Below are 25,457 nucleotides of genomic sequence, written 5' to 3'. Positions count from 1 at the left end.
ATGACTTTTCCCCTTTCTTTCCAGTCCGTGGATCAGGGTCACCCCCTCAACTACAGAGTCTGACCACTCTGCACCCACATGTTGCGCTCATCCTAGACCAAGTCCAAAAGAGGGTGAAAGTAAAGTCCACTCGCAGGCCCAATCAGGTACTTAAGGTTACCGATTACCACATTTCTCGGTATGTGGCTAGTACTTTCAAAAGCTTAATAAAGCTACCACACACTGCGACCTTATTATCTTTTCACTACACAGACGGGGCATCACAAGTACCACAGCCACGCCCGTCATCCTTATATTTTGCAGTATGTAGTAGACAATCAATACATATTATCTCGCGAGCGGCAGGAAACCACTCAACTTTTACCGGTCCTAATTAGCAGAGCATCTAGTCGAGTTAACTCGGGATAAACAGTACAAAAGAACGTAGGATCATGCAACTAATGTTACATCCAACTCCTGGAAACTTAAATGCGCAGATAGAAATATATTACAACATATATTGAATATATGCAAAAATATTAGGAATTAAATGCACCGGGGCTTGCCTTCTTGGGCACTATTAGCCTTGGGCTCTTTCAAACGTTGGTCTGGGTTTTGATTCAACTCAGTTAGATTCACTTGAGACTCCACAGGAGCGTGCTCACTTGTGGGCACCAATTCGTACGTGCTGTCGAACAGATGTACGGACTCTATATGAATGCAAATGTACTCTTTGTTACAACAGGATAGGATTTTATATTTGTTTCCTTCACTATAAAGTTGTAATCTAACAAATATGTTCTTTTAGCGATGAACTTGTTTAATTCCTTTTACTGGTCAGTCATTTATAGAGTAGTTCTTAAATTTACTTTACTTCATAAAATAAACTGGGTGGCGGTTTTTATTTTCTAGCCATTATGCATAAGGACATTTGACAAATTTGTTCCACAAGCTAGAAACATTTACTGGTGCTACAAATTTTACACAAATTTTACCAGGAGATTGTAGTAAAATTTTCAGCTAAAAACAGTAAAGCATGTGGGCATGAAAAATACTTAAAACAGAGCATGTTAAAATCAAGGAATTTGTCCAGAATAAACTACACCAGTTTTGAAGCTCAAATTTTTACAAAATACTCTACACATGGTGCTCAACATACTGTAATTTGTCCATAATTTATCCAGGCATGAATCAGAAGCAATAAATTCGACAAACTTGAGTCATATACAACAAGATTAAATTCTACAGAGAGTTATATAGTGTTTCTGTGTCTCAAGTTTTTACCAGAGCCTACTCTAAACATGAACATGCTCCAACAAAAATATCAACCATTATTTCCAACAATAACTTCAGTATGGCATTTACTCATATTAGCACATGCATAACTGTTCGAGCTACATTATGTTAAGTAAATAATCTAAAACTTTTTGTACAGCATCAGGGCATATATAACATGCTTAGGCGCAAATATCACATGTAAACATGCAGTATAACTACTAGAGAAAAAATAACAAGCTAACTAAGGTGATAACAAGAGTAATTAGTATATGTGGTTATACTCAGTATTTGACTCCAAACTTTGCATGTAAGTTTATATAGTCAAAAGTAAGTACTGGTATAAATTTCAGATTTTTCCAACTACAGCAACTATTTATCAAAATGTAGTGTCATTTTACAAGGATTAAATTATAGATATAGCTACACAGTTTTAAAAATGATCAAACATGCACATTGTTGTTCATTCAGTACTCCAAGCTCTTGGAAAAAGTTTCATGCACAGTACTATAATATATCAACAAGAAATAATATATGAAGATTATTACTAAATCTAGCAAGAGATAGGTTTTCATCTAGTTAGAGGTGTCCAATGATACTAAAAAATTTACACGGTGCTAAACATTGCATGAGATAACATCTAGCCAAAAATCAGCTACAGTTACTAAGTAGAACGCCTAGAACATTTCTTCCCAATTTATTCTTGAATTAAAGCTAGAGCTAAAAATATCCATATATAGTTCATGGTCATGTGGACAAACTTGTAGAACTTGGTTTAAAGATTTCAAATCAGTTGGATTTACATTTTAGGATTTTTCAACGAATTGATATACATTTTCAAAGTTCACTAGTTTGGATTAAAGAGTTCATGTACATTTTTTGTTCTAGCCCCTGGAATCTTGCATGGAGGACCCTAGAAATATTTTAACTCTTGCAATGGGGTCCTCGATCGAGGGAACTCGGGGATTCCCAGCTGAATCCCGATGAAATCTTTCACATGCAGCGAGGGCCTAGAGGTGGAAAACAATGTGGAGTCCAAGGCGAACCTTTTGCTGGGTCAGGGTGGGATTGAGGCGGTCGGAGTCGGCGGCTCGGCGTAGGCAGTATGCCGGCGGAGGAGGGAGCCTGACTCCGGCGAGCTCAGGCGAGCTCGAGCCGGCGTGGCTTGGTCCAAAAGCTTCGCTGGGGCTCAAGGAAGGCGGCAGGGGTTCGGGCTCGGGCAATGTAGGAACGGAGGTTGGTTGTCGACGGCGGAACAAGGCTCGCCGGCGTTCATGGAGGGGCAGAGGTGTCTGGGCGGCCGCGCGCAAGGACAATGGTCCTTTTATAGGCACGAGAGAGGGGGAGGGTGATCTGGGAGCGCAATGCGACGCCTGGTGGAGTGGTACTTGGCTGGATAATGGTGGAGGCAGGCGACGACGAGGTGGCGACGGTGTTTGTCGGCGTGTAAAGCGGAGGGCCACTCGGCGCGCGTGTCGTGGGGAGAGGGTGCCAGGGCGGAGCGGTTTGGGCAAAACAGTGTGCGCATGCGGGTCCACTTGGCCGAGCCCGGCCTGGACGCAGTGCCCGAGGGCTGCCGGCGGCGTACGACGTGCTGTGAGGGAGAGAGGGAGAAACAGAGAAGCTGGGGACTTTTTTGTGATTTGCAAAATTTCCAGGGACCGATATGTAAAGTAAAATTATCTCCTTCCCAAGCTCAAATTGAAAACTTTTGAATACGAATTTTGTTCAGTTTTTCAAGATCTATAACTTTTGGTTTAGGCACTTTTTCATTTGAGCTATATTTTTTGAATTATTTCAAAATTTCCAATTTTCAATAAAGGGCTTTATAATTTATGATTTTGGGCTGAACTCTATTTAGCACATGTCACTAATGGTATTGGTTTTTAGCCTACCACATTGTTGGGAATTGTTTGGGATATGAAATGGATTTGAGAAATTTTGTTCACCCCATTACATTATATGCCCAAAATTTATGAGTTTAAAATTAATTACTATTTTGAGTGTACTTATTTTGCTTGCCCTCACATTTGTGTTCCCATTTTAATTCAATTTGTTTATTTTTTGCCTTTTAAACACCTAGGGTGTGATAGAATTATGCCACTTGCAATATGCACGGCACTTCAACTCCTCAAGTGGAGGTATGGCATGAGACAACTTGATGTTTATGTTTCTAAGTAACTCATCAAATATGCAATCACACTTAGAAACATCCAATGTAAAACAAGCGTGTTCTTGCCGATTGTTTTGAATCGGCTTAAGCGATGAACAAGAATATGACTTCGCTTCTGATGGCCATATAAATTCAGCAACATAAACTTCTTTTTCCTCATCATCCGAATCAGATTTACAATCAACATATATGGACTGATGAGCCTCACAACTTTCTTTCGCATTTTTGAATCTATATTCCAAACTCATGACACGGAATTGCCAGTGGTTTACTTAAAGAAAATCAAAGCCCTCGAGTTTCTCCTTACAATACAAAAGCAAACCATCAAAATGCAAGCCAGCTAAATTCTTTTCAGAAACTGTTAAATAAAAAAAATCAGTTTGTATATCCTTGTATCTTCTAAAATAATCAGAAGCAGGCTCATCTCGGCCTTGCCTAACCAATGTCAAATATGTCAGTTTAGTCTCATTTTCCCCACTGAAAAAGTGATCATGAAACCTATGCTCAAGTTGGTTCAATGTCTGAATAGAATTAGGTTCAAGTGAGGAAAACCTAGAGAAAGCGGTTCTAGTCAAAGATAATGAAAATAAGCTAATATGCAAAGTGTTACTAAAACCAACTTTTCCAAGTTGAAAAAGATAATAGCTAATGTGCTCTCAAGGTGTTCTACTATCATCAGCACTAAATTTCACAAAATTAGGAACACACCTACCAGCAGGAGAAGAAACCAAAGAAAATTCAGTGGGATATGGTTTTGGCATAATCTAGAACTACCCATATCCACAACAAGCTCAGTTTTCATCATACTAGCAAGATCCTCTTTTAACCTAGCAAGATCGGCTTTGCACCTACCACTCGTCGATGCTTGTGCTAAAAAAGTAAAACAATGTGTTGTGGGATCATCTTGTGCCATCGTCTGAACCAAACTCATTGGTGCATGCCCCAAATTTCTATGTACATTATCAAGGATCGGTTCGTGAGGATAACCAAATTCCTAAAGAGGAAAAAGCGGTACAGGATTTGTCAATCCACTAGTTTGGCTGGGGGATGCTGAACAAGGAGTCGACGCAATTAGTGGAGATACTATCGGGCTAACCACCGATGTACCGATCTTACTGGTCCAGCCGTGTTTGACTGTACCTATTGTGATGGTGATGTTTTCCCTACAAAATAGTTCATCGACATGCCATACAATGGTTCTTGAATAGATGCTGAGTAGCCGATGAACTAGCAGTTCGGATAGAACAATTACCATCTATAGATTTGCCCTTTTCAAGATGTCTAATTGACCCTTTAAATACCAAGCAATTCATTCGTGGGCTTATGCATATCAGCAATCTTAGGGTTTAGGGTTTATGATTATTCTTCACGCTCGACCACTCAAGAAGGGCATCACAAAATCTTGAACCTTCGTGACCTGGCCTTTTTCATCTTCCTTGAATCCCTTCAAGAATTGTGCCTTGAAGTACTCCTTAGCCACTAAGTAATCTTGGTGCTCCTCCTTGCTGAGCTCCTCGATCGACGTGGAGACGCTATTGCTCTCATCGAGGTCGGGGATGATGCACATGTTTTCTAGGGTAGAATAGATCAGTTTTGTATAAACAAGATCAATCGTACCCAGCAGAGTCGTCAAAAATATGTTGACGCAAATTTGGTAAACACACTCGAATGCGCTAGAACACGCAATAGATTGTAAAACTTGGAACCATGAGCTTGGGACCCCGTCGGAGCTAATGGAGCTAGGGTTGCTCTGAGGTCTGCAGGCCACTCAGAACACCCTCGAACACTGTAGAGATACAAGAAGAACAACAGATGGGGTTGGAAAAGGTAGGGTTTGGAGGTAAAAAGTAAGGATAAATGTGTTGAATCGATTGGGATTGCCCTCAATCGGCCGTGGCCCTTCATATATATGAGGTATGTACCCATTAGGAGTCGAAACCCTTATAAATCCCATGTCAAAATACAACTTCTAACTTGGATTAGGCTGTTCGGACGGGTCTGACCGGTCCTCCAACTGGTCTGACTGCCCCCTGGACCGGTTAGACCAAGGTGCAGATCTGGCATAACTTCCTCATTCGGATTTCAAATTGGACGTTCAATATATGCATTTCAATCATCTTGAGGAGATCTACGCAATGGTACAGTCTAATTGGTGATTTTGCAATGTCTTCCAGACCGTCCGACCAATTTTCCTAGACTGTCCAGCAAACCTGACTCGTGCCAATTTTCGGTGTCAACATTTGTGGCTTATGGTGAAAAAGCGTCGGAAGAGGAACAACTACAACCCTTAGCCAGTCGGGCGCTACTACAGTGGATCTCCCTTTATGCTAATGATGTAGACATCTTCCTTCATTCTGCAGCCGCGAACATTGGGGCCACTCTGGATATTCTGCAGCTATTTGGGGAAGAATCGGGCCTCCAAACTAATGTGCAGAAGCTGTCCTCCCTCCCTATATAGTGCCTAGATGATGATAAAGAAATATTGCAAGAAAACCTACCTTGCCCAATCTTGGAATTTCCATTCAAATATCTTGGAGTTCCCCTCTCACCTCTTAAATTGACAAGAAATCAAATCCAACCTTTGGTTGATAAGATAGCTGATCGACTCCCTAGTTGGAAAGCGGATTTACACACAAAGCTGTGCGAAAAATCCTGGTACAGTCGGATCTCACTTCTATGACAAGTATTTGCTTATGGCTTTGGATCTTCCTCCTTAGGCTTTGAAGGCAATAGATAAGTGTCCACATGGTTTCCTTTGGAAAGGTAAAAAAAGAGGTCAGAGGTGGGCATTATCTCATTGCATGGCCCAAGGTTGCAAGACCAATTGTGCTCGGAGGTCTTGGCATTTCTAGTTTGTAGCATCTCAGTTGGCCTCTTAATTTGCAGTGGCTTTGGTTGCAGAAAACTAAACATGATAAGGTCTGGAATTTCTCCCAGTCCATGTCCCAAAACAGGTCAGGGCATTCTTTTCAATGGCAGTTATTTTGAAGTTGGAAACGATAAAAACACTTGCTTTTGGTCGGATAGATGGCTGCATGCACAGAGGCTTGATCAGATGTTGCCACATCTTTTTGCTGCTTTAGCTCCCAGAGCGCGGAAATGATCTATTTTTTATGCCATTACGGGTGCAAGATGGATTATAGATATAAAAGTGGCTCTTACTTTGGATTTCCTAGTGGAGTGCCTTGCACTATGGGATCTCCTCTCTGAAATTTCTTTACAGTATGAAGTAGAAGATACACATGTGTAGCAATTTTTTGCTTCGGGTCAGTATACCTCTAAATCAGCTTACGAGGCATTGTTCATTGGAGCCAGTAGTTTTGGCCCTTGGGAGAGAATATGGAAGAGTTGGGCACCCGGTAAGTGCAAGTTCTTTTATGGACTGCTGCACTTAACAGATGTTGGACAACCGATCACTTGACTAGAAAAGGTCTTCCCTACCCAGCAGCTTGTCCTCTTTGTGAATAGGTTCACGAAACTATTGATCACTTGTCGTTCGCGTGTGTTTTCTCCCGACAGGTCTGGTTCAAAGTCTTGCAGCAATTCAATCTTCAGATCTTAGCTACACAAACCAATCCTTCATCCTTTGATTGGTGGGCAGCTGCAAGTTCTGGAGTGGAGGGCCCGGTCCAAAAAGGCTTAAATTCCATCATCATCTTGGCAGTTTGGTCTATTTGGAAACGCCGCAATGCATATGTCTTCGACGTTGTTAGGCCCAATGTTTCTTATGAGGTTTCGACCATAATAGAGGAGTTGTACCAGTGGCCTTTTGCCGGGGCTCGAGGAGTGTCACACCTCCTCGCCCAGGACCTTCGGGCGGTTTGGTGTTCTTTTTGGTCAGGTCCCACCTTTATATATATCTATAATAGTCTGCAAGAGTCCTTTGTAAGGGCATGATACAGGCCCCTAACTGTATCACTTGGGGTTTCTACCCCTCCTTTTTCTTCTTAACATATTGAGCACAAAGTTGGTGATAATATTTTGTTGGTGACATTATGTAGATCTATTATATGGAGTTGCCTAACGTATGTCCGGCTGTAAATTGGACCAGCTGTACAACCTCCTTCATTTAGGAAAGCCAAACAGTACTAGATTCTATATGCTTATGAGTTTTGCCAAAATCGGAAAAAAAATGCCAAAGATAAATACAATGTTGTTGCCTTGCTCTTAACACATTATTGCACCAGATACATGCACTTAGTCGCCTACTAGAAAGTACTAAAATGCATCACCCTGATTCCAGATATGCGGTGTGTACTGTGTCTGCTTCGCTCCACACATGGTGCCGCGCACTCTAAAAAATAAGAAAAATTGCTCAAAATAAATACACTGAGTTGACATACTTTACCATATTATTGCCTGGATAAATGCACTTAGTTGCCTACAGGAAAGTACTAAAATGCCTCACCTTGATTAGTACGGCTGCTCCACCCTGCATGCGCCACCGCTCACTCAGCCGCGCTCTGCCCTACCATGCCTGTGCTGCTCTGATTGTTCGGCTCGGTTCGCGATGCGCTACTTCGCTCCCGCCACTCCACTCGTGTCTCTCCGCCCAAGCCGAGTCGGGCCGCTCCGCTGCGCCGGTCCGCCGTGCCACTGTGCCTGCACCGGTCGGCCCCCGTGGCTCCGCCCGAGTCGCGGCGGCGGTGGGGGGAACCGGCAGCGGGAGAGAGCAGAAGGGATGGGAGGTCGGGAGAGGAGGGGGAGTTGTTGGTGGGGAACAGGGGAAAAGATAAGATTGAGAGGGGGAGGAGTGAGAGAGATAAATAGAGCGGTGAATTAAGAGGAGCGCAGTAGATGCAGCGGCAGGACTGTGGGACTGGAAAAAATAGCCGGCTGTTACAATATACCCTATTATATTACCTATAGCAATACATGTACATTATGCTAGTTCTAACAAAATAGACTTCAGAAAAAATGATATTTATTTGGAAACCAAGCCAATAACACCGAATAGCACAGAACTACAAAAATCAAACTAACAATAGAGATGAAAACAAGAAGGGGGTATCAACTAGCAAGCAGACAAAATCACTAAACTACAGTAGAGCGAAATCCTTTCCACCCCTGAACAATGGAGACACTCAAATTTGAAGCACTGAGTGATTCGCTGAGGGCGAACAACACAACCAGCTGAGACACATGCGGGCGAGATCCACCGCATCTCGGTGAAATTAGCACATGTACTACTACGAAAATTTGACGATCAAAATCCACACAGGAAGGCGCCCCCTAAAAGCTAACAAAAATATATTCACGCCTTTTGATTCAAACAAAAAAAATACACAATCGAGCCTTATTTTAGCATTTACGGTGGGAGCAAAAAATAAAAAAAATACAAATAGATTAATAGCACATAATAAATTGAGGAGCAATTAATCCCCCAAAAAATCACCCATCAACTCAAATGACTACCGCATGAAGAATACCCCACTAAAAAATCGAAATGATAACAGTCCTACTACAGCTGGGTACTCAAATGACAGCTGGATAGAGAAGTTCATAAGACTAAGCAAGACAATCGAGTCAGCACATCAACGGCTTCATTGGAGCTCCAGTTATATATCATGTAGTATACAGTGTATTCTGACCCCATCAACAAGAGTTACTACTCCTATGTTGCAATCCTATACTAGTGTATTCTATTAGCTAGCGTAGTTTGGGCAAGGATTTTGGGATTCAAAACAGAAAAAATACAGAAAATTCAGATCGAGATTCAGTTGTTTGACCGATCAACGAACTTATTTTTAAATGAAATTTGGATAGAAATTGATGGAAATTTGACCATTGACCACTCCGGTAAATGGTGGGGAGAATTGGGGAGATATAATGAGAAACTAATGAGAAAGAGGCAAAATCATATTATTTTAGCATTTGATAACTATCATAAAGTGAGAGATGCATAAAAGAGGTTTATAATTAGGATTTATTCATGTTTTTATAAATAGAGGAGTATGTGGACTTGTATGGACCATATTCGTGGTATAAAAATTCAACTTCAACCAAATTTTTGGAATGATTTGGTTTCATTTCAGTCCTCACCGAAATGGGTGAATTATAGTAAAATTCAGTCATTTCGGACCAAATCCGAATCCTTGGTTTGGGCCACTGTAAAGGTCCTCGCATCAGAAGCTTAAGCCGGGTTTGTAAGATGGCAAATGAATTTCAGGAGATTCAGATAAACATAGGAACTTGATCTGAAATTCATGGGATTTCCCCTTTTCTGTACTTTAATCACGCATTTTTTCCCTTGCGATTGCACTGAACATACAAGGCAAAACATGTCCGTCGTCCTTCGGACATGATTTCAGTTCACTACCTCTACAGCTCTACTACCTCCTAAGGTCTACCTCAACATCTATATATAGATTACACACATAATAATAGATCAGGAGATCTATCACAAAAATGGTCCGGGGCCGGAGCAGCAGCAGCACCCATCACCGATCCATGATGGGGAAAATCAGGCAGGTATATCACAGATCCAACAAGCTTCATCCTTGCTTCTTGATAGAGCAAGCAATCTCGATCTATTTAATTTGGTCCTCCTTTATCCCTTGACTGAGCACACACTGCTACCTGGTGCAAGTGAAGTGGAGTTTATTTCTCTTTGGTTGCTATGGATGAACTGAGCTCAGGAGGTAGACGGCTTATATAGGCGAAGACGATGAGCTGCGTTTCAGAGGCCGGAGACTATCGTGCCTGCGCACGCACGGCTGCTGCAGTGCAGCTAGCTCTCGCTAGCTAGTGTATAATACTGGCGATTCACGACTTGGTGCAGCTCCAGCCGGGGACAGCGGCCTCGAGAACCACTGGCTCCTTGGATCCTTGTGGCCTCCCTTTGCTCGTCCTGTCCCCCATGGCCACGATCATGTACGTGACCGCTTGCCGGCATCGCTCTGGCCTGCTCGCTTTGATTAATGTCTTGACCTTTCATCCTTGCTTTGGGACCTGAGATAGATACAGCTCAGGAAGTGTTTTTCAACAAACATACAGCTCAAGAAGGCGGGCCGTGCGTGCGCCCTGCGGGAGCCGTGCGTGCGGCGTGGGCTGAAGGCGCGGTCCCCCGTGCGTGCGCCGGCGTGCGCGCAGGACGGGACCACCGGCGGCGAGATCTGAACGGCGACGGGCACCAGCTCATCAGAGAGCCCTGGTGACCGCTTGTCTTTAACGATTGTAAAAATAGGACTCCAATAATTGCGCTTCGCATATTTGCCATTCCAAACATTGACATCGTAAAATTGGGACTTCAAACAAGTGTCTCTTGATTATACTGCAATTTGGGGTATTTTTCCTCTCTTTTTTTCTTTTCAGGTATTTTGTATGGTGGAACTACCTTCTTGCCCCTCTGCATGATCTCGTGGACGCATTGTTTTGTCGATCTCTCGTATTCTCCTATTGCACGCGACTGGACGGAAACCTAGAACGCCGCCTCCGGACCTCCAGCAGCCGCCCCACTGCACCGCCGGCCACCGCCCCACCGCCACACGCCGGTCCCCTCCCTTCTTGACGCACTCCCAGCCTGCCATGGTTGCGCCCGGCTTGCCCTAGGGCAGCGGCGGCCTGGCTGCGCCCAGCGTGTACGCGCTTGCTCCGGCCGACGGCGGCGTCGCCGTGGCTGCGCCCAGCCAGCCTGAGGCCACCAGCGCCAACGTAGCTGCGCCCGGTGTGGCCATCCTGCCTGCCCCGACCGAGGCCACCAGCGCCAATGTAGCTGCGCCCGGTGTGGCCATGCTGACGACTTGGACTTCTTCTCGCACTCAAGGGCGATGCGGACGTGGCCACCGGCGGAGAGCTCCTGCATGAGCTTCCCCGTGGGCATGCCGAGCTCGAGCACAAGTGATGGGAGGCTGCCGGGGCGCTCCTACACGGCGAGGGTGACGCGCGCACGGCGGTGGCCGTAGAATGTGCTGGTGACGCGCGCGTCGCTGCCGCCGTGGCCGTCGTGCGGCTTGGTGTAGCGGCGGCAACCAAACTGCGGCGGCCAGGGCGACAGGACCGCGAGCGCCCAGCGAAGCTCCGTGCGAGCGCTCCCAGCAAACCGATCGACTTGGGATGCAACAGAAAAGAGGAAGGGCAAGAAGTTCATTTCACTCTGCCAAATACCTGAAAAGAAAAAGAAAAAGAATGAAAATATTCCAAATGGCAGTATAATCAAGAGACACTTGTTTGGAGTCCCAATTTTACGATGTTAATATTTGGAATGGCAAATATGCGAAGCGCAACGATTGGAGTCCTAAAACTGCAATTTTCTCGTCTTTAGCTTAGCTTGCTGCTGTAGCAAGCCAAGTCTCCTCTTGGAGCACAGCTGTTCTTTGGCATACTACATGGAAGGAGGCTCCGTGTGTAGCTGTGCCTTACTACCTCCGTCCCAAAATATAAGCATTTGTTGACTTCTGCTCATGTTTGACCATTATCTTATTCAAAAAATTGGAGAAAAAATAAAAATAATTAAGATATACTTCAAATATATACGATGATAAAACATGTCATAACAAAATAAATAATATTTTTCATAAATTTTTTGAATAAAACGAGTGGTCAAACATGATCAGCAGAAGTTAATAAATACTTATATTTTGGAACGGAGGTAGTATTTGTTTGTACAAATTAAAAGGGATAGAAAATTTGGGTCGTACTGATGATGGCTGCACGAGTGAGTCATCCTGCAGCTTTCAGCTGCTTGTTCGTAACTGGAATAACATTGAGTTCACAAGGAAGAGCATTATCGTAATTAGCGACATAATCGAGTGATAAGTAGTGTTTTTTTACAGACCGGAACCGGTCCGGAAACCGCGGTTACTGGTGTAACCGGGCCGGACCGGTTCCGGTACCGACCGGTTGCAAACTGGCTCAATTCAAAATTTAAATTTGAATTAAAAAAATGAAAAATTTCTAAAAAAATTTCTAAAAATACTTCAAGTTACGACGAATCTAATGTGTCAATTTTTTTTTAAAATATTCGTTCATTTAGTATACTTTGCGGGCATGTGAAGTTAAACCAAAAAAGAAAAAAAAAGGCCGGCCCATTAGGGCTCATCGCGTCGGCATATGACTCACACGGTTGCCTCCCACTCCCACGCTTATTACTACTGTATTTATATGCATGATTGTAAGTGTGGTTTTTTACATTAATATGTGCATTGCTCGGTTTTTTGGGTCATCGGACCGATTACACCTCAAACTGGACCGGTTTACCGACCAAACCGGTCGGCTAACCAGTGCAAACCGATTGAACTGTCGTTTTTGTTTGAAATTTGAATTTATCGGTTTTTTCCGGTAACCGGTCAAACCGGTCCGGTTTACCGGAACCGGCGGGCGGCGGTTTGGTCTGACGGGTCGGTAAGTGGGCAGCCATCCAGTTTTTCTTCAAACATGATGTGCGCATTTGTCAGTGCTCACAGCATCAGCCTTGACCAACAGTCAGTCCTGTGTTCTGAACATTATTCAGCTTACAGGTATCTGCTGTTGTTAAATTGGAAAATGGCCGTTCAACTAATAGTTGCGTGATCGAATGGTCAATATTGAAGCTGTCAAGCCTGTCCATTGAAACGAGGAAGTGCTGAATTATCTGTGATGCCATGTATGGCGAATGAAAAGACAGTTTGCTTTCTTATATTGTCAGATGAACATATTATTAGACAAGAAGCATTGTTGACTTGCAGTAATGTACGGATAGCAGAGGAAACAATATGAAAATGCTTGCTCTATCATTAGACATCCATGGAGCAACATTTTGAATCTGCTTCTCCATTTATGCCTGGCTTAGTTGATCACCAGATCTAATATGTCTTGTGCCGGTGATCAAGTCACATCCCAAAAAAATGCCGTTGGGAAACTTTTGATTCTTGCGCCAGAGAAATTCCCAAGAGGCAAACAATGAGAGAGACAAAACTGAAGATTCATTCATATGCTGCAGCTGCTACAAGGATCTGTATCTATCTTTATATACATTTTCCCTACCATTCTGGTAGCTGGAAAAAACAACAACAGAAGAGCTAGAAAAACAAAGAAGTCAAGAAACCAAAACTGTTCTTCTTCAATCATGCCACCAGATCAGCATAACGACGCATCTCGAGATGATATAAAGCCTTGATCTGTGCTCCTTGATGGCCTTGCTGAACCCGGCTCTCCTTCTTTGGCTCCCAAACTTCATCCTGACAAATCTCACACTCCTTGATGTTGGTGTGGCTGCCTGGAAACACAACAGCTCAATAATCTTGGCACTTGCACTTTGTGCGGCTGACTCAGTTTGCACTATGCCGGAGTTTATATAAGAAGGGTCACAGGCAGATGGGAGTGGACATGATTAACAAGAGGATACTAAAATATGCACTCATCCACCTGCATCATGGCAAGACTGGCAACCCACACTGTATGTACTTGGACCATCAGACAAGGGAGTGAAAAACAAGTATCGCACTGTCCACCCCGTCATGTGAGCCTGCCCCTCATTTTACAATAATCTTCTCCAAGCTCAACTTTGGCCCTTCAGGCATCAGGTTAGTGGTAAAGTCAATCTTGATCTCTGAGGAAATTGCGGCGTGCCCGACAACTCTGTATGACCCCTCCACTGCGCCTGACGGACAACCTGACCGATCTCGCACGCATGCTGAGATGAATTGCATGTGTCGAGATCTGACTACAGCAAGGATTTGCCTGGATCTAGCCTTTGGTGCCTGCTCAAAAACATTAACAATATGTATCTCTGTTCAGTTAGTCAGGGTAGTAGTTCGTAGTTGTATAAATCCCATAGACAAAGTGAGCTCAACTTTGCGTATATGAAATTTGAGTTCTATATCTGGTTCTTCATAATTTGGTGGCCAACGTTAGTATTTTTGTCGTGTCTTCTTACCTGATCTGGTTCAGTAGTTCACTGAATTTGAAGAATTACATGATCTGAAAATTCCAGAGTTCAAGTAAAATACCATTTTTGCAGCACACTTTCCTTGGTGAGGTTGCCAATTTTCCTCTTGAACTGTGCTAATACTTCATTTTTTCAATGGATAAACAATACGTACTTTTATTGGATAAATTCCAGCTAAGTTTCATCATTTGAAATTCATTTGACAATATGTTGCACAGAAGTTTAGTTTTGTGTATTGTGTCATGAAATCAGTATAAACAATTATTTTCAAAAGATATTGTCACTAGAATAGGATTCAGTTGAGGTCAGAATTTAAAGCACACAAATTGTTGTGTTAATTAGTCCCACTGATGAGACATTCATGAAACAAAAATATAAATCACCTTCTCTGTTATTCTGTTAAAGTACCGACATTCTTGTGCAAAAGCATTCTGTAAGAGACAAATTATAAGAGAGGAATGAAGTCTGAATATTGATTCATATCACAGTTCTGCTACAAGGGTCTGTATCTATCTATCTATATATACTTCCCCTATCATTCTGGTAGCTGAAAAAACAACAGAAGAACTTAAAAAACAAGAGCCAAAATTGCTTTTTGTCAGTCATGCCAACGTATCAGCATAACAACGCATCGCGAGATGATGTAAAGCCTTGATCTCTGATCCTTGAGAGCCTTGGTGATTCCTCCACTCCTTTGGCTCCCAAGCTTCATACCCTTACAGCCTGAATGGTCACAGCTTGGACAGAACTCAGAAGGTGTATTTAGTGTTTGTGTGGCCGAGAACACAACTATTGTGTGATTTTGCTCCTGGTGTGGCTGACCCTCAATGGGCAGAATGCTATAAGGTTATATAGGAAGGGTCAGGCACAGGTGGAGATGGTAGTTAGCAGATTAAAACATATAGTAAACCCACCAGCATCGTGGCAAGACTGGCAACCCACATTGTATGTACTTGGACCATCCGACAACAAGGTGAAGAACTAAAGTCCAATGTCCATCTGATTATGTGAGCCTGGCTCCTCTCATCTTACAATAACCTATCCTTGACCTTTAGGCATCAGTTTATTGGCAGTGCCAATTTTGATCCCTGAGGGGACTACAGCGTGCCCGACAACCCAAGATGGCCACCGGGTTCGCCTGACGGATCGACAACCTGACCGGTCTCACCCACGCACATAATGAGGAGGATTTGCGTGGAACACATGTGTTGAGATCTGACTACAGCTAAGGATTTGCCTGGATCTAGTATTTGGTGTCTGCTCAAGAACATGATGAACAGCTATGTATATCTCTGTCCCCGGTGATAAAATAGTAGCATGTAGAGAAAGCTGCGCTTAGTTTTGCTTGTCATGACAGTTTGAGCTTCGAAGAGGCATAGCTGAAAAGTTCATAGATTATGCCATCTTTGCATAATTGGGCATTTTTTTTTTAAAAAAAAAGCCATGGCAAACATTCCAGGCGTGGTTTTGGGTTGTGTTTTCCCTGCGTTCACTAGTTAAATTTAATTTGGAAAATGCAATGATCTGCCACTTCGGAGCACAGTCAAAATAAGTATATATTTTCATGGCAGTTCTAATTGACAATTTCTCACTACTACAAAAATGATTTGTAGCAACGTCCTAATTTTTTTTAGGGACGGATCAAAAATTGACCTGTTGCTCAAATAATGTGAAGTTACTGTAGCAGACGACTCGCCTCTGAAAATACATTTCTAGGAGCGAATCACCCCATCACCAGTCTCTAGAAATGAGATCATTTCTAGGGGTGGATGCTGAGACCACCCGTCCCTGTAAATGTGATTTCCAGGGACGGGTTGTCCTGTCACACACTGCTACAAAGTTCAAATGGCGAGCCAGCAGGTTAAAATTTTCGGATCGCGGGAGCGGGCGGTGGCGCAGGCATTAAAGAAACTCACTTTCGAACTCCCCTCGTCTCTCTCCTCAGAGCTCTCTCTCGAGCTCTCCTCTCCCCTCAGCTCTCTCTCTCCTCTCCATGGTCAGCTCTCTCTCTCTCCCCTCTCCGCGGCCAGCGGGAGCGCCGGCGCTGGGCCTCGGCGCGGCAGTCGGCCCTAGCGCCGCCGCGGGGCCTCGTCTTCAACGTACCCTTTATTGGATGAATTCTGATGAGGTTTTTCTTTTGAGTACTAATTGAAGATTGTAGAACGCAAAAATCCTTTTTTCTGTTTGTTCCAACATGAAGTCAACATAAATAAATATTTGAAAAACAAAAAATATGACCACAAAATGATATACCAGTAATTTCATATTGTGATTTCTTGCCATAACTCAATCAGCATATGTAAGCTGATGTATTTTTTTAGAATAAAGGTGAAAAGAAAATAAAAAGGGCGAAAATGGTATTTATGTGTTGCGTTTATGAATATTTGTAGGCAATTTTGCCATATGATTGCACCGGTTGCCATGAGAGTGACCGGACGTTCAGAAGTCAAGGCAAATGCCACAAGCATTTAAAGAACACATAAGACCGAAAGATGGAAAAGAGTTGTTGTGGTGTTGTTTCTTTGGAAATCTTCATGCCCATTTCTTTGGATGCAGGTAACTGGAAGTCCATAATAAGACCTCAGAATCTCCGGCTCTCAAGTTTTGCATTTTCAAGACATGAAATTAGTTCTTTGCTGTCAGTAGGAGCAGGTATATACACCATAGCGGAGAGCCGGAGATTTCATCTGATGCTCTTCTCTGGCAACGAAGAAGGAAAAGAAACAGAGCTCAAAGCCAAACTAAATTTGCAGAATCCATCCATCTGCGAGCGCGCGCACAGTCACGCAAACAATGCAAAAAACTCGAAAGATAAAGCGAAGTGCGAGTAATCTATGAAGGCATATGCATTGTGATCGACCCATTGCTTGTTCTCTGTTCATTGATTTTGCATTCCACACTGATGCGATTGTACATTGGCACACTAGTTATCAGGGAGAGAGACACAGATGGATGAACACCGTAACAGAGTGAATCCTACTGCTATCACCTCTAATCTGTACTACGCTATGTTGTCCCTAGCTGGCCCTCTATGTACAGCAGCCGGCGACCATTCTGGCACCAGCAAGGAGACAGACCCAGGACCCCCAAAACTTCGGCACCCGATCGATCCGGCGTCCGGCAGTGGATTGGACCGGATCAGTCGTTCCAGCGCAGGAGCATGACGACGCAGCGCTGGATGATGTAGAGCCTGGCCCTCTGCTCCTTGAGGGTCTTGCCGAAGCCCCTCTGCCTCCTCTGGCCTCCGACAAGCTTCATCTTGCACTGGCTGCGTGTGTTTTCGGCTGGAGCACGGATCTAGGAATAGACTAGGAATCAGGATAATACTAAGCTCTGTCTTGTTGGCTCAAGTAGAAGTGGATGATGGCAGCCGTATATATAGCAAGAACTCATCAAGAGGGCTAGCTGCTAGCGGTGGAGGAGGGAGAAGAAGGAAGAAGACTCGCAATAATGCAAGCGGGCCACATGGGGGGCGTGCAACGGCAGGCAGGCGGGGTTGGGCGCCAGTGAGACGGCCAGCGTGGCGAGATTCCGGCTGTCCCCCGGCTCCAAGGGGGTGGTTTGGCCGTCGTGCGCGGCGAGCCCAGCAGTGTCGGAGCGTGGGCTCCGCCACTGTTTGGACACGGAAAATGTGTCGGGCAACTCGGGGGAAACGCGGGGGGCGTGCGCTGCGGCGTCGCTGCCACGCCCGTGCGTGCGCCTGACTACCGCGGGCGCCCCCGTGCGTGCGCGCGCCGCTGGATGGATTTTTCTGTACTGATCCATGATGAGGGGTTGCTTGACTTGCTTCATGCAGCTTTGAACTGTGATTGCTGAGTCATAAGGGCGTGATTGGTAGGGTGAATCAGCCTGCCCAGGCCCGCCGGATGCGAAGATGGCGGTGTTTGGATGTGCGGAATCAGCCGCCTGCCCAGGCCCGTCGGATGCAAGGTGTCGGTAGGGGTGGTAATGGGTCATGATTCTAATGACCTCTTTACAGTCCAACAAAGCTCTTAAATTATTTCATTTAAAATTGTATAAGATTAGAGTCCGGCCCTTTTAGAACCCGGCTCTTAGATTTTGTAGTTCAAAATCTTGGGCTCTTTACCACCCCTATGTGCCGGTGCTTGGATGTCCGGAATCAGCCTTTGGGCAAGGGGCGAGATGCAACTAGCGCTCCCCAACCAAGCTCGCGGGAAGCGAAAAAATCGAACGTTTCTACGTGGTCTGGCTCTAGGTATATAAATAATATAGATATTTTCTGACCGTATTCAAATTTGATCTAGTTTGGAAGCGCTTTTATTCGTTCGTATTTGATTCCGGTATCCGTAACTGATCCGTATCCGGATACTAAAAGTTACATATTTATGATATCTATATCCATTATAATCTTATCTAGCAAAAAAGTAACACTATCCATATTTAAACAAAAATATAAAAACAAATACGATATCCATAATATACGTCTGTGTTCGATCCATTTACATCCGTAATATCCGTAAAATTTGCCTATTGTAATTAGATATGCATGCACCAATCACCCGCTCCCTGCAGCTTGGCTGGAACGTGCTACAACCAACCATAGGGCCTGTTTGGCAGGGCTCTGGCTCCTCTAGTTGAGCGGCTCTCTGGTGGAGTTGGAGCCGTTTTGAAAAATGTTTGGTAAAACAACTTCTAGTATTAGTGTCTACTCACGGAGCCGCTTGGAGCCAAATTTCATGGCTCCACCTCTCCAGTGGAAGCCGAAAGGGGCTCCAGGTGCGGCTCCTTGCTTGGAGCTGCTCCAAAATAATCCGTTTAGCAGGGCTCCGGCTGGAGAGACGATTTTAAAAAGGGTTTTTTTGATTGGTGTCATTACAATTTCTGGAGTTCAGCTATATGCCATTACAATTCGCCTAATCCGAAACATGCCATTACAATTCCAAGTTTCACCGAGCCACACCATTTTCTATGTATCCCTCGGCACAGGGCCCACCCGCAGGCGTACGCATACAGTAGGACGCCCATGGGTGGACGCATTTGCCGCTCTGCTCGCGAGTAAAGACGTTGGCAGCCCTCTCCCTCCTCTCGCCCGCTCTCACTCTCTCCCCTCGGCCTCTCGTCTTCCCCCCCCCGGCGACGGTGGCGGAACCCTAACCCTAGCCGCCGGAGCACTGAATCCATCCCCGCTGCCGCCTCTAGATCTGGGGCTGGAGGTCTGATGCTGATCCACTGACCAGAATGGCGTATCCCGCAGAGTCGGAGCACAGTGAGGAAAGGTATGGATCTGCATCCTTGATCTGCTTTTACAGCTCCGCTAAGTTGCACTGACGCAATAGGCATTCTCGTTGCGTTGAACCTAGTATCGTTTTTCATCGGCTCTTGATGTTTGCTGGTAGGGTTCGTTTATTCTCGTTGGAGATTAATGTCGAAGGGTTCTGTACAACAGACAGTAATGGTAGGAAATCATACACGAAGGGTAGGGTGATTAAGTGGGATGTCGAGGTAGGATCGTTCTCATTTGACTTGATGATGCAGAGCTTGAGCAATGAGTTGAAATGGTCCCCCCTCCAGAGTCCCTGTTTGTGGATCTTTGACAAAAGGATGTGTGAAGACGTCAGACTAGTGAATGACCTTCAGATGGAGGATTTGTTTGAGATGTATAAGGAGCAGATGCAATGCGAAGTTGTTGTAGGCATATTTGACAAAGAAATTGCAGATGCTGATGAGTTTGCTGACCTAGAGCCCCTTGAATTCATTCCACCTAATAGTCAAAAACCAATTTGGCATGACAGTCCCCATCATGAGCAACCTATCACTCCTGATGCTGATATACTTATCCCTCCTGATGCTGAGCAGCCTATCCCTAGTGATGCTGACCTAAATGGAGGAACAGAGTATCCTCCAGACAGATAGCCAGACATATTTGATAATGAGGAGGAGTATGTGGGTTTTGACGATGAGGGAATGTACATGCCAGTACCTGACACTCAAAACACTAACAATGCTGGTCCTGCTAACAATAATGGTGGTGGTGCTGCTGGTGGTGCTAACAATGCTGCTGGTGGTTGTGGGTCTAACAATGCTGCTGCTGAAGGAGGCTTTTCTCTTGAGGCAGAGGTTGATGATGCAGATCCACTGGAGGTGCATGTGATTCATGATCCAGAGAACCCCAAGATCATCAAGGGAGCGCAATATCCTGATACTATTACATTCAGGAAGGCAATTAGACATTTTGCAGTGAAGAAAGGCTTTGAGTTTGCTAAGCTCAAAACTGACAAGACAAGGTTCATTGCCCAGTGCAAAGGAGAGGGGTGTCCTTGGCGTATACATGCTTCTAGGATTTGGGATGACAAGACAATAGAGGTAATTATGTCAATAATGTTTATTTCAGTTGTTTTCCGTCTTTATGCAATGCTCCATTCAGAATGTAACCCATTGCTATATTTTTGTAGATCAAAACACTAGTCGATGAACACAACTGTGCTACAACAAAACTTAGAGAAGGCAAGATGGCAACTCAAGGTTGGTGTGCAGACAGGTTGGCAGACTGGCTGAAGAAGAATCAAACCAAAGGTGCATCTGACTGCAAGGAGAAGTTGGAGATTGACTATGGCATCAAGTTGAAATACTCCAAGGCCTGGTCAGGTATGAAAGTAGCATTGGAGCAGATCCATGGTAAATATGAGGAAAGTTTTCAGCTTTTGTTCAATTGGGCTGCTCATATTGAAAAAGTCTCACCTGGTAGCTTAGTACAGATAGAGCTAGACAAGATTGGTGAGAAACACAGGTTCATGAGGATTTTTGTAGCTCTTAGGCCTTGTATAGATGGATTCAAAGCTGGGTGCAGATCTTTTGTTGGTGTAGATGCATCCAGTTTAAATGGCAAGTACAGAGGCCAGTTAGCTTCAGCAACAGGTGTAGATGGACACAATTGGCTCTATCACATAGCCTATGCAATCTTTGACTCAGAAACAGAAGACAATTGGAAGTGGTTTATGGAGCATCTGTGCAAAGTCATTGGAGATGTTCCAAACTTGGTCATATGCACAGATGCATGTAAAGGACTAGAGACAGCAGTGGGTGCTGTGTTCCCACAAGCTGAGAATAGAGAATGCATGAGGCATCTCTATCAGAACTTCATGAAGCACTTTTCTGGTGAGGTGATCACTGATCATTTGTACCCTGCAGCTAGAAGCTACACAAAAGGCATATTTGAATGGCACATGAAGAAGATATTTGAGTTTGATCCTAACACAATAGATTACCTAGATCACCACCATAGTAGGATCTGGTACAGATGTGCCTTCTCCGAAAGCTCAAAGTGTGATTTCTTGACAAATAATGTCTTAGAGAGCTTCAATGCTCAGATAAAGAAGTTCAAAGGTTTGCTAGTGCATGAGTTAGTTGACAGAATCAGAGAGCTTATAATGGAGAAGAGGTACACAAGAAAGGTGCTTGCTAGGCAGTGGGAAGATGGGGTACTCCCCAATGTGATGAAGGACCTGAACTTGATAGCAACAACCTCAAAGTGGTCAAAGTAGTAGTTAGTGATGTTGACATTGCAGAAGTCACCATCTTGGATGACTGGAACAATCAGAAAAGGCACACCGTGGACATCCACAACCACAAATGCTCATGTAGAGAGTGGCAGGTGACAGGTAAGCCCTGCAAACATGCTTTGGCATGGATTCTGTCCAATAGAGTGTTAAAGATTGAAGATTATGTCCATGAATACTACTCTGTGGCTAAGTTCAAAGCAGCCTATGAGGACATAATTGAGCATTTGCCAGATAGGTCACAGTGGCCACAAGTGCAACTTGGATTCAATGTCTATCCACCATTGCTGGGTAGAGGAGCAGGAAGACTCAAGGTGCAAAGGATTAGAGATTTCTTGGAGAAAAGAGCTGCAAAAAAGAAGGTTGGATGCAAGAGATGTAGAGATTTTGGTCACTTTGAAAAAACTTGCAAGCTGCCAGAGGTTGGAGAAGATGGTCAGACAGCTGCACCTAAGAAGAAGTCCAAGAAAAGGTACCATTCTGTCCACAATTGCAATCTATGTAATCTCACCTTGACAATATCTAATCTCACCTTGCTATTGTAGGAAAGAGCATCCAACAGATGAAGCTGGTCCCTCCCAACCCAAGAAAAAGAAAGTTCAGAAGGAGAAGAAAGGCACCCCAAAGAAGAAGAAGACGCCAATCAAAAAGAAGAAGAAGAAGGCCGTAGCTAACCCACCCACTACTGTTCTCAGTAGCATCAAAAAGCTTATGTTTCCAAACTGATGAACATGTGTGTTCAACCTGTGTTGTCAAACATTGTGGCTTGTAGAATATGAACCTGTGTGTTCAACAACTCTTTGTGGTATTCTGTGAACCTGTGTATGGCCTTGTAATGGTCTGATAGTTTGTGAACAACTGTGAGATTTCTGTTAGCTAATGTGATGCTAAATTATGTCTCAATTTCTGTCATTTTCTGTTATATTGCTGTGTCACTTTCAGTCATATTGCCATGTCACTTTCAGTCATATTGCTGTGTCACTTTCTGTTACCTGATCATTTCTGTCAATAGCAAAACAAGCATCTCACTCTGAATTCAGCAATTCATTAGCATTCAAACAAGACATTCCAGTGCAACTCACAAAACACACATGATAGCATTCAAACAAGTCAGCATTTCATTCATTTCAGAGCATCTCACTTCCACATTTCAGCAACAACAACACCAAATAGAACACCTACAAGGCCTACTAACAGAGGCACTACAACTGATGACTCAAGCACAATCTGCAACTTCCTAGACTCTTGTTCAGGCTTCTGCTTCCAAACCGCAGCTCCAAATCTATCAAGCTTTTCCTTTACCTCTGCCAATTCTTGCTTCAAATCCTTCCATTCGGCGCACCAGTCACCACCTGCAGCTTCGCACCGCCGTGGATGTGCTTCCAAGCCCTCATACTCTTCCTCAGAGCGGATAAAGCCACAAGTACTGGGATCACTCTGCATCGAATTGGAGAATCAGAAGAAGAAGGAGACAGTTCAACCAAGAATTGCATGAACCCAAACCTTGATGTTGAACGGGCACTTCAAGAACCACTGCCCAAATGTGTCCTTCTGACGGCTCTGGATCCGCACCAAAGGAACCAGGCAAGATGGGCACACCCTCCTGCCGCTCGCCATCGCGCTCGAGCCTGTGGACTTCATCGGGCTGCCCGTCCACTTCGACGTTATCGCTTCACGGCCTAGGTTTAGGGTTGCGCCGCTATCGGGGGGGGGGAGAAGAGAGACAGGGTGAGAACGAGCGAGGAGGCGGCAGCGGGGATGGATTCAGTGCGCCGGCGGGCTAGGGTTAGGGTTCCGCCGCCGTCACGGGGGGGGGGGGGGGAAGAGGAGAGGCAGAGGGGAGAGAGTGAGAGCGGGCGAGAGGAGGATGAGGGCTGCCAGCGTCTTTACTCACGAGCGTAGGGGCAAATGCGTCCACCCATGGGCGTCCTACCGTATGCGTACGCCTGCGGGTGGGCCCTGTGCCGAGGGATACGTAGAAAATGGTGTGGCTCAGTGAAACTTGGAATTGTAATGGCATGTTTCGGATTAGGCGAATTATAATGGCATATAGCCGAACTCCAGAAATTGTAATGATACCAATTAAAAAAATCCATTTTAAAACTCTGCCAAACAGCCCGTACTCTTCTTGCGCGCTAAAACCTGGCCACTTGTGGCCTGGTTCGCTGGTACGAGCTAGGCTCGATTGGGATGGAACGATCAGATTACGGTATCAGTCTACCAGATCACTGCCAAAAGTCCTTTTTCTGCTTGGCATTCCCACTTCGCACCAAAAAAAAAAGAAGCCATAGCAAGAGAGCTAATGAAGGGAAAAAAAGCAGGTGATACGCTGAAACTAGTGTATTGTATTCCTCTTTCTTATTCCACTAGTAACAAAGTTAGCTACTCGATCTCGACCTATTTCAAATAGCTTCTCTCTGAGGAGGATTCAAGTATTTTTTTTTCAAAAATGAACATGTTTCGATCAACATATAGCCAAATATCATCGAACCATGAAATTGCGTCTCCGTCGTACTGGTTTTGAGGGCACGACTGCACGAGGAGAGGCGTCGCCATCGACCTTACGGACAGCTGGGTAAACAGGGGGCACTGTGTGCCCACGACTCCATGGATGCCACACCCTGCTAATGACTCGCCACTGCCTTGTCCCTTTCGGCCTCGATCGGCTGAGCGCGGTCCCGGCCTGAGGCACTGGATCAGGACGCTAACAAGCTAACCACTTGGGTTGGAGGGGGAGCGCACGCATGTGCTCGTGTCGGCCATGGGCGCACGGTGGGCACGCAGGCCCCCCCGCTGATTGCCTGATTGCTATGATTATACTAATTGGCTGCTTCGCTTGCTGCTGGTGTCGTAGCGCGTCCAGCGATTCGGTCAAGGCCCATGGCACAGCGCACGTGAGTGGTGACCAAGTACGCCGTGCTTCGAGTAAGGATGGATTCGGATCGGATACAAATGAAATCGGATCCGAATGTTATATTTTACCACATTTTAATTCGGATACGAATGCGAATGCGAATGCGGATCTTATTGGATACGAATACAAAACGGATAGTTCGAATCCGGATTCGAATCCAGATACCTTCTCGATTTGAAACATAGAGCTATCACAAGTATCAATTTATTTTGTCAATAATTTTATAATAGATCAAAATCATTATACAAGTAGGGAGTAAATGATTAGAAGATAGCTAATAAAAAAGAATATAATTATTAGGGATGGCACCCGCGGATGTGGGTGCGGGTTTGATGAAAACCCGCCCGTAGGCAAACCCGCGGGGTTGGAAAAAACCCGCCCGCAGGTAGACCCGCGGGTGCATTTCTACACCCGCACCCGCACCCGCGGGTTTCGGGCGGGTTTCGGGTGCCCGCGGGTGTGACAAAAGATATAATAAAAATGCACAAATCCTTTAATTTAAATAGTCAAACATTACATTTCTATAAGTAATAAGGGCAAACTAACAATAAATTCCCAAATTCAAAGTATTAACGACAAACTAACAATAAATCTATAAATTTTTGTGCTCATTTTATAGTTAGGATAGTTGGAATAAGCCTTACCTAAGCACGTTGGGTTAGAGTTTCTTTGTTTGTGGATGGGTCCGGGTCCACCCGCGGGTGGAATCTCAAACCCGCACCCGCACCCGCA

General features: G+C 44.7%; 2 protein-coding genes across 2 annotated transcripts; one reads left to right on the top strand and one right to left on the bottom strand.

Moving 5' to 3' along the window:
• Positions 1 to 17,129: 17,129 nt before the first annotated feature.
• On the bottom strand, positions 17,130 to 17,685 carry LOC120676422. Its single transcript, XM_039957684.1, has one exon. The coding sequence runs from the start codon at positions 17,550 to 17,552 to the stop codon at positions 17,433 to 17,435; it is 120 nt and encodes a 39-aa protein (XP_039813618.1). The 5' UTR covers positions 17,553 to 17,685; the 3' UTR covers positions 17,130 to 17,432.
• A 2,534-nt stretch (positions 17,686 to 20,219) lies between these two features.
• On the top strand, positions 20,220 to 22,807 carry LOC120674750. The gene is made up of 5 exons (XM_039955882.1): positions 20,220 to 20,618; positions 20,708 to 21,638; positions 21,755 to 22,283; positions 22,357 to 22,408; positions 22,754 to 22,807. Exons 1-5 carry the CDS (start codon positions 20,220 to 20,222, stop codon positions 22,805 to 22,807), a joined length of 1,965 nt encoding a protein of 654 aa, XP_039811816.1.
• Positions 22,808 to 25,457: the final 2,650 nt, after the last annotated feature.

The sequence above is a fragment of the Panicum virgatum genome, chromosome 5N, assembly GCF_016808335.1.
Source record: "Panicum virgatum strain AP13 chromosome 5N, P.virgatum_v5, whole genome shotgun sequence".
Taxonomy (NCBI): Eukaryota; Viridiplantae; Streptophyta; class Magnoliopsida; order Poales; family Poaceae; genus Panicum; species Panicum virgatum.
This window is presented reverse-complemented; position numbering and strand designations above follow the sequence as displayed.

What these genes read in the sequence shown, in the direction of transcription:
- LOC120676422 (XM_039957684.1), bottom strand. Translation starts at nt 17,552, where the DNA reads ATGAAGCTTGTCGGAGGCCAGAGGAGGCAGAGGGGCTTCGGCAAGACC.
- LOC120674750 (XM_039955882.1), top strand. Translation starts at nt 20,220, where the DNA reads ATGTACATGCCAGTACCTGACACTCAAAACACTAACAATGCTGGTCCT. An exon ending in GGGATGACAAGACAATAGAG is followed by an intron (nt 20,619 to 20,707) that starts GTAATTATGTCA and finishes ATATTTTTGTAG; the next exon opens with ATCAAAACACTAGTCGATGA. An exon ending in TCAGATAAAGAAGTTCAAAG is followed by an intron (nt 21,639 to 21,754) that starts GTTTGCTAGTGC and finishes AATGTGATGAAG; the next exon opens with GACCTGAACTTGATAGCAAC.